Genomic DNA, 11174 nt, shown 5'->3' with positions numbered 1-11174 from the left:
AATTCCAAGCTATAGTTAAAGAATATTTTACTGCTGTTTCCCAAGAGGTAGGGCATGCAATTATTTCCGCTTTGAAAGCAGCTCTAAAATTTGGACTTCAGGTTCTGGTTGAATCTTTCTTGAGAAGAAGGAGATACGCTGCAGTGCAGCCTTTCTGTACCTCCACAAGAGTCCATTTCAGAGCTCCTGCCGAAGCACCACGCTGGCAGATCATTTCTCAAGAAGCATCCTCTGCTGGCATCCGAGCCTTTAGAAATCAAACCTTTTCTTTTTCCGTGCCAAACGAGAAGCATGGAATGATACATGTCACAAGCTGTTGATTTTGATCTTCAGATATTTACTGATGTTTGCCACAAAAATACTCCATGCCACAACTGTACAAGTGAAGAGGGCTTCCATTCCCAGTTGTCACGAGCTGCTACAACTTTCAGACAATACTGGGAAGTCTTACAGGTGTCTGTGGGACACTGGTGACATCCTCACCGCTATGGATACCTCAGCTCACACTGTGAGAACACGTCCCCAGAATTCAGCCCAAGGACCCTGCTACCTTGTGTTGGTTTACTGTTAAAATAGCCCTCGCTATGTTCTAAAGGTCGCATGAAAAGGCCCTGCTGAAAATTAAAGGCTTGGTTTTGAAATCTGTTAAAAGGGAGGGTAGGAAGAAGTGAAGGCTGAAAATGCCCTTAGAACTGCACTTTACCAGAAGTTGAGGCAATCATTAGCTCTCAGCTCCAGGCTTAGAGGAGCTACAAATACACCGGCTTCCCCGCCAGAGAGTTACATCACGACCACAGAAGTTAAATAAAACCTTTTCCATTCTGTAACTTAAAAACAGCTTAATAGAGAAGATTTCGTATTAACAGGGTGTTTTCTTCCCCATCGCAGAAAGGAACATGGAAAAATTGACCTGTGTCCACTTTAGTCTTGACTTGTCTATTCCAAAGTCTTCTAAAGAGCTCATTTCACAGTCACTAAGCTGCGACCCTTCACTCGAGTTCATTCTGGTTCCTTAAATAGACAGGTGTCCACGGAGCACACAAACTGTCTCTTCTCCCCTGGTTTCTCAGAAGAACTTATTGAACAACTGCACTCAGTTGACAAGGGCATAAGATGTGCTTTCAGTAGAACTGGTTTAAAGAAAACAAATCACAAAATACCAACTTCTTGTTGGGGCATTTCCTTAAGAAATGCACAAACCTTTGAATCAGCTTTAATCTTAAAGCCCACTCTAGAATAGGCTCTGATCTTGTGGGCTACATGGTGTGATCCCAGGGAAGGGAATCACATGGAGGGGGAAGGACGTATAAAAGTGATAGAAAAGCTCTGCAATGACTTGTCATGCTCTTGCACATTTTTCTACGTGTTGATCACTGCCACCTTGGTCTATCTATTAATTTGACTGTGAGACGTGCCTTTATGTGTGTCAGATTTAGTGTCAATTCTGTCTTCTGTCTCCTTCTCTGCCTTATGTCCAAAACAGCCATGTGCACCACAGTGTCTCACCGTCAGACACTTAAGCAGAGGGGATTAAGAGCTGAGTCACAAAATGCAACTGGAGAATGATGAAAAAGGTGGTGTGGGGCAGGGGAAAATCAACTTCTCGAAGAAGCATATCCTGGAAATTCTCTGGTTTACAGGCAGCTTTCTGCCTTGCAGCAAGACTCCTCTTGCAAAGAGAGGGCAGAGCTGAGTGTGCAGGTGTCCTGAGCTGCTGTACTTGTGCTTCTGCTCCATCTGCCTCCACATGGAAACCTTTAGCTCTCCCTGAGTGTTATTCTGCAGATTCCGTATAGGAGACTCGTGGCAGCAAATGATTTTTTGTGTCAGAATTTAATGGCTGCCAACACTAATAGTGAAGGGAATTTTGCCTTCCCAGGTGATTCACTCTTATGCCCTTTCCATAAATAAATGGTTAGTCAGCCAGATAAGAAAAAAGCAGTCCAACCACCAAAACTTGCTCTTCCTCCGTCCCTTCATTTTTTATTCCATCATTTCTAAGGGGAAATTCTGAAGGAAGACACACAGTCAGTCACTTGGCACTGCAGTACAAACACCACAGCCCTCCCCACTTCGTACAGGTGCACCCCAGACACTTTGCACAGCCAAAAATAAATAAATAAATAAATAAATAAATAAATAAATAAATAAATAAATTGAAAATAAAAAAGAGAGAAAAAGAAAGGGAGAAAGGGGAAAGAAAAGTTTATGAGCCCGTGCGTACGAGCAGGAGGCAGCTTTGCAAGCTGCACGGGGTCCGTACCTGGAGCGCTGGCAGCCGCCTGCCTACCGCCGTGCCGGGACCGCGGCCACGGCCGCCCCCGGCAGCCCCGCGGCCGGTACTTGCCCGGCGCTGGCCCTGTGCCCTCCTGCCTCGCTTGAACCCTTTATGAACCGCTTGCCCCGCAAACTCCACGCCAGCCGGCCCCACCTCACCCCACCCAGGGCTCTCATTGGCCCCGATGAAAGTCCAGCGAGCCTCCCTGCTGCTATATATATACATATAGGCGAATAGGCGGCCGTCGGTGCCGCTATGGGAGGCTTCAGCATCCTCCTCCGCTCCGCCGCCCTCACCTGCGGCCGCTCCGCTCTCAGCCCCGCCGGGCGCGGATGCTCGGTGCCGCGGGCGGCGTCCGCGCTGTGCGCACTGCGGGGCCGTGGGCATCCCCTGGCCGCGCTGCCCGGGCCCCCCAGCTGGCCGCTGATGGGCAGCCTGCCCGACGTGCTGTGGAAGGGGGGGCTCAAGAGGCAGCACGAAACGCTGGTGAGCGCGGAGGGATGGGGATGCTGCGGGGCGGGGATGAGGGTCGAGGCGGGTGCGCCCCGCACTCATCGTGGGGGGTTCTTTTCTGCGCCCCTCAGGCTGAGTATCACAGGAGGTTTGGGAAGATCTTCCGCATGAAGCTGGGGGCTTTCGACTCGGTTCACATCGGAGCCCCCTGCCTGCTGGAATCTCTGTACCGCCGGGAGAGCGCCTGCCCGCAGCGCCTGGAGATCAAACCCTGGAAAGCCTATCGGGACTATCGCGACGAGGGCTACGGGCTGCTGATCCTGTGAGTGACAGGGGAGGTGCGGGCGCGCTCACCGCTAAGCGGGGCTCAACGCTAAGCGGGGCTCTCCGCGGTGATGCTGCGGGCAGCTGCGCTCTGTAACAGCCGGAGGACCGGGATTCGCTGCCAGGAGCCGCCGCACGGAGCTGCGTCCTTGCACGTGTCGTATGTGTGTGTGTCTTAATCCTTTATTCTCGCTGCTTTTACTTACATCTAGGGAAGGAAAGGACTGGCAGAGGGTGAGGAGCGCCTTTCAGAAGAAACTGATGAAACCCAAGGAGGTGGTGAAACTGGATAACATGATCAATGAGGTACTGTTCCTTCTGTCCCCCCGTGCCCCTGGAAACCTGGGCGGGGGGGGAAAGCAGATCGGGGGGTTCGGTTTGCTGGGTAGCTGCTGGTTTGCTCTGTGGTGGTAATGCTGTGAGTTCATACTCAGAAATCGCTCTGGGAATAATGAGTTGCAAGCAAATTATCAGGGTCAGATCAAATGTGAGTCCACACAGCTCTCAGGGGTTAGGAGTGGGAACGGTGCTGGGAGTCAGCATTGGAAAGCTTTACTGATAGAAGACTGGGACGTTGTGAAGCAGCTGAGTGGCTCTTTCAGAAACCTTCATTTAAGATTTCAGTCTACCACATTAAGAATCCAAATCTCTTTGTGTCTCTGGAGGCTATAGCTGTTAATATCCTCAACTGCACAAACACCAAAATTCCACAATGACACGGGCTCCTGAAGAGAGTTTTTGCTTACTTTTCTCTTTCTTTTTCTCCCTTTTTTTTTTTTTTTTTTTTTTTTTTTTTCTGCTTTTCCCTCTTCATTCTTAGTTTCCTTCTGCCAGGGAACACCTCTCCAGCCTCCACGCTTCTCACTGAATTTGAGGAGCATCTGTGATAAACAGCTTAAACCTCTTTGTCGTGAAACTGTTGTCCCAGGGTCAGACTGAAGCATTTCATCCCTGTGGAGGAAAGATTAGTTCACAGAATTAGAAACAGTAATAGCTTCAGAGTCCTGTAAATCCAAATGTGTTAACATGGGAAATAATACTGTTAAAGGAACAGGAAACACAAGAAATTCTGTCTCATGCAAGATTGCTATTTGAAAGACAGATGTAATGTTAAATCACAAAGGATTTTTATCAGTTGATATTGTCTTTATTCTCTTTTCTTCTTTCTTCTCTTCACCATGTAGGTGCTGGATGACTTCATGTATAGAATAGATGCTATTTGTAACCCCAGAGGACAAATGGAAGATGTATATTCAGAATTCAACAAATGGTCATTTGAAAGTAAGTGGTTGGGTGGTTTGTTTTTGCCTGAAAACAATATGCATTTTGTACCTGCTGAGACATTTCAATTGAAGTGTGATCCGTGATGACTGGATGGTAATTATTTCCAAACTATAAACTGTAATATATGAAAAATAAGCTGCAGAAAAGCCAGGGGACCATCATTATGTGCCAGATCCATCAGCTGTTACACAAACTCTTCAGTTCTGGACAGTTACCTGTGTGGCTGAGTGAGCTCTGCAGACCTGTCGGTTCACAGCTGGCTCATCTCAGCAACCTGTGTGCTGAGCTCCTGAAAATGTGGGGTTTGGTTTTGTTTTTCCGCTCTCAGTGGTGATGGCTGCTTTTGGAAAGGGAGGAATAGGAAGTGACAGCTCTGAAAAAAAGTTATATATAAAAAGCTAGTGGAAAGAGGTGGAAGGCAGTGGGCTGTGGGATGCTGCCAGTGTTAGCAAGTGGTTTCTGGCAGTAGAAGAAGCTAGAACATGCTGGACTAGATGGCCTCTTCAGGCCCTCTTTTCCTGCAACTCAATCCTCTTCAGTAGGGCTGCTTACTATTTGGCTGAATATGCCAACCCTGTCTTCTTGCAATGAAAGTGCTCCTACAAGGGCTGGGGCAAATGCACAGAAGGTGTTTTGAAGTGCTGATCTCACAGGTGCATATCACAGAGCAGGGAGCATTTTGCAGAAGGATAACAAGAGCCACTGCCTGACAGCAAGTGGTGGACACTGTGCCCCGTTTCATTTAAACCAGCTCATGTTAATGTTGCTCAACAACAGGTATCTGCCTGGTGCTGTATGGAAAGAGGTTTGGTCTCCTACAGCAGGACGTAGAAGAAGAAAGCTTGAATTTCATCAAGGCTGTTAAAACGGTATGGAAGAGTCTTTACCTGGGACTGTACTGATTTTCTGCCCCTGCTGCTGGTGTGAGGATACTGATTTAAATGGGTCAACCATTTTTTTTCTGGAAAAAAAAAAAATCCCAGAAATTTCTGGGTAATCCCCAAAATACAGTTGTCAGGTTGGCCAGTTAACTTTCCTCTCCCTCAGAGATGCTTGTTGTGCAATGCTGCTGTTTGTAGAGTGGAGCTGTGTGGGATTATGCAACCTGGCTGGGTTTGGAGGTTAGTCATTCTTGCAAGCACACCTGCTGTGCATCTTGCTGCAACTTGGACTCTGGTGATATTTATCTCCCTCATTTTAGCCATCCAAAAGACCTGGTCTGGCCCAGCTCTTGGTTCCCTCTTTTCTCAAGGGACAGAGGCACTACTAAAGGGTGACTTTCCCCTTTCTGAAAGAGGTGCCTAGAACAGATAGGATGAACCACCCTCAGCAGAAATCTCTTACTGTCTGCTAGCTGTGCTTAAATTTTAGCTGGATATGCTCTAAGCAGGATGAATCCTATCCTTTCTGTCCAGGATGGAAAATCTGCCAGAATCCCAACTTCCTTGTGAAAATTACCCTTACAGTCCTGTTACTTTACTGTCTATTTTTGCTCACAGACTACAAATAGATTTTTAAAAGATTTCAAAACCTTACTCCACCGCAGATGATGGCTACTTTTGGAATGATGATGGTGACCCCCGTGGAACTTCACAAGGGTCTGAACACAAAAGTCTGGCAAGCTCACACTAAAGCATGGGATGATATATTTAAAACAGGTTTGTTTTTGAAACACAACTTCTTTCCTTTCTGTTCTGTTTCCCTCTTGCTGAAATGCTTTTTCTTCATACCTGTTACTGCCCTACGCTGCTGTTAATTGCTCAGATTAAGACACTTTTACTGCAGCTAACCACAAACCTATTCTAAGTGAAGAGCACAGTTTTCTCCTGACTGACACTTAGTTGTGTGGCAATATCCAGTCCTCAGGGAACCCCCAGAAACTTGGAAGCCAGTAAAATTTTAAGTCCAGTTTAATCTGTTGTAAAGTAAATAGGCTCAGAGTGAGTGATGTATTTAGGGGCAAGATATACAAAGCCTGTGAGGGAACTTCCCTCGTAGGGTGCCCTTGAGAAACACAAAGTTTTACATGCAACAAAAATCTGTTTGCTTAAAAGGAAATGTACACAGAAATTTGGCATTTACTGTTTCCTTCCCATGGTAAATCAAAAGCTTATATTTCCCCTTGGGAAGTCTGAGTGCTAGGAGTTCTTTGATTCATTAACACCTTGATCTGCTTTGAAAATCCAAGACAATAAATTTTATGTGCTTGTATTTCTTTTGCTAAGTATGTCACTGCACACATCAGTGATTTCCTCTCCTGACTTTAGAATGGGGAATTCCTAATAGCTTACAGGAGGTTTTTCTGTACAAAAGTGACTTTTGTCTAAAAAGTGAGAACAACAGTATTTACTCAGCATAGTGTTCCACTCCTGATAAAGGAGCACAGATCGGTGTCCTCTATCAAAATAAAGCACGTGAGCCCTGTTTTTGATTTTATATTTACAGTAGTAGTGCTTTTTTCATTAATTACATCCTGCTACTGCCTCTTCAGCCAAGCACTCCATTGACACTCGGCTGGAAAAGCACTCTGCAAACCCTCAGGAGGATTTCCTGTGTGATATCTACTCTGGAGGGCAGCTTTCCAAGAAGGAGCTGTATGCCACCATTGCAGAGCTCCAGATTGCTGGAGTTGAAACGGTAAACCTGGTTCCAAGATCTTAAAATCAGCATCCTTCCAACTCCCTGCTTTCTTCCACAATCTAACCATCACAAAAACTGAATGTGAGCTAAACCTGTGGTTGCTTCCATGGCCTGAACTCCTGGAGAGCAACTGGGATGACTCCTAATCCCTTCCTTTACAAGCTGCCGTAAGGCAGTGGCCAGCAGTAAATATGGCTTTGAACTTTTGGTGTCTTCTCGTTTCTGTCCCTGTAAGTGGAAGCCTTACATTTCTGCTTATTTTATTTCAGACAGCCAATAGTTTGCTGTGGGCTTTGTACAACCTTTCACGCAATCCACGCGTTCAGCAGAAACTTCTTCAGGAAATACAAAGTGTTTTGGCTGCCAATGAGAGCCCAACTGCTGAGAGCATTAAGAAAATGCCCTACCTAAAAGCATGTCTGAAGGAATCCATGAGGTAAAATTCTCCAGTAATTCCTGCAAAGCACGATGACCACAAAGTTCTATCAGCTGATGTGTACTGATTTTGTGCCCTTTATTGTTTAGGGTAAACTATCACAGATTACAGGAAGAAAAAAGGCTGGAAATCTGACACATGTTTTTCTTTTACTGCAGATTAACACCATCTGTGCCATTTACCACTCGCACTATCGACACAGAAATGGTTCTAGGAGACTATGTACTACCTGAAGGGGTAAGCCAATTAATTTACTTTATTACAGTGTTTGATGACTTGTCCTGTAACCACTGACATTTCAGTTTGAAAACAACTCTGCCAAAAGATGGGTCCCAGCACCAGGAGAAGAATTTCCACAAACTGAAAACCATTCCTCCCTGCATAGTATTGGATTTAGACAACAATATTTCAGTGTTCTATTTCAAGAATTTCCTTCAGACTTTTTAACTGTTTTCTGAAGAAACTGTGACCTTTTTCTCTGAAATTATCCTCAGAGAACTGCATGTCTTCAGAGGAAACTGCCCCACCTTCACTTTTGCTATATGTTTTTCCCATAAACAAACTGATTCACTTGTTAGCTCTGAGGCGATTCCTAACGGAGATTGCCTCTGTTGCTTTGTTTACAGACAGTGCTAATGATAAATAGCCATGCCTTGGGCTGCAATGAAGAATACTTCAATGGCTGGGCTCAGTTTAAGCCAGAGCGCTGGCTGCAGAAGCACTCAATAAATCCCTTTTCCCATGTCCCTTTTGGCATCGGGAAGCGGATGTGCGTCGGCCGTCGCTTAGCAGAGCTGCAGCTCCACTTGGCCCTGTGCTGGGTAAGCGCTCCCTCACTGCTGCTTTACACACTCCACCTCGTCAGCCCAACGAACTAAAGCCTTCTAACTGAGATATTTGTGCTTCAGATCATTCGCAAGTACCAAATTGCAGCAACCGACGACAATCCGGTAGAAACTCTGCATTCAGGAATCCTGATCCCCAGCCGGGAGCTGCCCATCGCGTTCCACAGGCGCTAAGGTATGAGCACGAGTGTCTGCTGGGTGCCTGATTGCCTTCCACAGCCCCTTTAAAATTCACCTAGATCCAAATGTAAGAGAACAGATGATCATCTGTGCTCCCACAGCATGAGATTTATTAAACGCTGTCACGTTACATTCCTTAAAGCACAAACCATTCTCTGTGCTGCAAAAGGAGATCACAACGGAGATTTTTTTTCTTCTTTGTACAGCCTGCTACCTGACAAGTGACAGTCCTACTGCTGCCTTTCCCGAAGAAATTCACAGCCCAGGAAAGCCAAAACCTGTGGTAACCCGTGGAGAAACTGCAACACACATCGCTCAAACAATTGCTAAGACAGAAACAGCACCAACAAAAGCTCCCCTGATTGGAATTCTCTTATTGGAAAATGTGGATAGTTAGTTCAGCTGTACACAGCAACGTTAAAAGGAAAGAAAAATACTATGCACATTCACATAGCTATGGGAATGTACTGGTTTAGTGTAGCAGAAGGGCCGTGCATGACAGAGCTTCATCATGAGCTGTGGAGTGTCATATAGCTGTTGTTTGAGCATAGGGAAACTATGATGGATGCAAGCCCTGCCAGGGGAGCAGCAGTCACTGCTACACTGTCCTGTTAGCTCAGGAATTTGCTCTGCTTAGCAAACTTAACACCAGGGCTTAAAAATTGGATTACTGAAATAAGTACTTAAAGTTATTCACGCCCGTAATAGAAGGGAAATAAGGATGAAGCTATATAGTGGGTTTATTCCTTGTGCCTGCACAGTGCTTCAGTTTGAACATTTGCAGTACTGTGCCTGCAACGCAATCTGCTTACACCATAGGGTTTCATGCGTTCAACTCCCATCACTCCCTCACAGCAAAATATTAGCTGCCTTTTTTATATGAGAGGCCTTATTCAGTAATGGAATTGCTGGAATCCTATGGGTTCTGCCATTATTAGATGATGATTATCCTAACAGGATAGTTCCTTCAGCAGATTAGTGATACAGAATGCATGTCTAAAGCATCACAAGAAATGAGGAACCTAACCATTTCCAAGGGCTCTATTATTGTGGAGATTACAATACCTGTATCTATGGGTTAAAGACATCACTGCCCTGCATGTGTGTCATATATCAGCTATTGTGGTCACAAGTGTGCTTTTCATAAGATACAGTTTCAAGTGAAGGTTTTAATGCATACACCCATGAGTGATCATTTTGATTTTGTTATATTCTGACATAATGCAGTTCTTAGCGTTTGTTGTCTCCTGTGGCATTTTGTTTGTTTTCCTCTGGTGTTAGTTCAAACATTTGAACGTGTCTATATGCCAATTTATTCAGCAACCTGTGCATTGTTTGAATCTTTACAGCCAGTTTTGTAATACTCAGTTTTGTAATAAAGATATTTTTTTTTCTACAAATTGTCATCTGCAGTATTATGCTACAGTCTTCGTGTTGTTACAGAAATCTTTCTTACCTGTCATGGTAATTTTGTGTGGGGAAAATATCCCTGTGATCCTCCCATACCTGCATCTCTCACCTCTCATTGGGATTGAGCTTACAAAATCAAGTTAATTTAATTCAACCCCCCCCACATTTCTGCTTTATGATACCTCCTAGCGCTTGATTTGTGTTCTGTAATCACAACACAAGAAACAACTTGGGGAGAAGCTGATAGAAAACCTCAATCCTGATCACCAGTTTTACAATTTGCTATTGCTGGTTCAGTACACTGTCCTATACCAACAGTTGCTGCCAATGGTTCCAGCACGGACTCAGCTCTGTCTGTTAGCAGTATATGAAAGTTAACGGTCAGTGATTAAGAGGGTATTAATAGTGATAGCCCACAGCCTCCCAAGACTCAGAGATTTTTGCCTGAGGGAACCAGGATGGCTCAGTCTGGAGGAGGATCAGGGGGAGACCTTATTGCCCTCTACAGCTGCCTGAAAGGAGGTGGTGGTGAGGTGAGGGTCAGCCTCTGCTCCTAGGTAACAGCGATGGGATGAGAGGTGTTGGCCTCAAGTTGCATCGGGGGGGGGGAGCGGGTTGGATACTAGGAGAAATTTCTCCTTGGAGTGAGTTGTTAAGCAGTAGCATAGGCTGCCCAGGGAGGTGGTGGGGTCACTGTCCCTGGGGATGCTCCAGAACCATGGAGATGTGGTATTGAGGGATGTGGCCAGTGGGCAGTCAGAGTGTTGGGGGTGGGGTTGGGCTTGGGGATCTCAGTGTTCTTTTCCAACCGTAATGATCCTCTGATTCTATGAAGGACAGCATTATGGGGCTTTTGCATCCATAGCGCAGTCTGAACACGTTTCTCTGCAGCATACAGAGCACTGAGGTCTCCAGCAATGGGGCTGTTACATTTACCTTCTACTGTAACAAGATAAAATCAATCTAAAGTTTTCAGAAAGGATGAAAACAGCTTGAACCTTTGCAGGATGGAAAGAAATGATGAACTAGAAAAAGAGCCACCCAGCCAGCACTGACAGACAGCCCAGTGATTACACGCAGAGCAGATCTGACAGCTATCAAAACCATGCTGCCTTTGCCAAGATGAGGTTGCCTCTGGCTGAACGAATGATGGTGTAACAAAGATTGCATATGACTATGTGAGACTGTCACTTTTTGGAAAATCATATTGCAATGGGGACCTTCTGGAGACTGCAGCCTGGGCGGGGGCTGACAGAGCTCCATTGCCCACCAGGCACCACTCAGGGCTGGAGCTCCCACCCAGGTACCAGCCCATGTGGGAACC

The 11174-nt window shown here is 45.7% G+C and overlaps 1 protein-coding gene across 1 annotated transcript; it reads left to right on the top strand.

The window, feature by feature from the left end:
- Positions 1 to 2533: 2533 nt before the first annotated feature.
- LOC128080918 (1,25-dihydroxyvitamin D(3) 24-hydroxylase, mitochondrial) lies at positions 2534 to 9789 on the top strand. The gene is given in 14 exon segments (XM_052683721.1): positions 2534 to 2584; positions 2586 to 2636; positions 2639 to 2764; positions 2863 to 3053; positions 3268 to 3361; positions 4240 to 4336; positions 5117 to 5208; positions 5886 to 5997; positions 6831 to 6976; positions 7249 to 7415; positions 7574 to 7652; positions 8042 to 8236; positions 8324 to 8435; positions 8647 to 9789. Coding segments are annotated over 13 exon segments (1512 nt in total). The 3' UTR covers position 8435; positions 8647 to 9789.
- The last annotated feature ends 1385 nt before the right edge of the window (positions 9790 to 11174 follow it).

The sequence above is a fragment of the Tympanuchus pallidicinctus genome, unplaced genomic scaffold (genome assembly GCF_026119805.1).
Source record: "Tympanuchus pallidicinctus isolate F22 unplaced genomic scaffold, pur_lepc_1.0 scaffold20, whole genome shotgun sequence".
NCBI lineage: Eukaryota > Metazoa > Chordata > Aves > Galliformes > Phasianidae > Tympanuchus > Tympanuchus pallidicinctus.
This window is presented reverse-complemented; position numbering and strand designations above follow the sequence as displayed.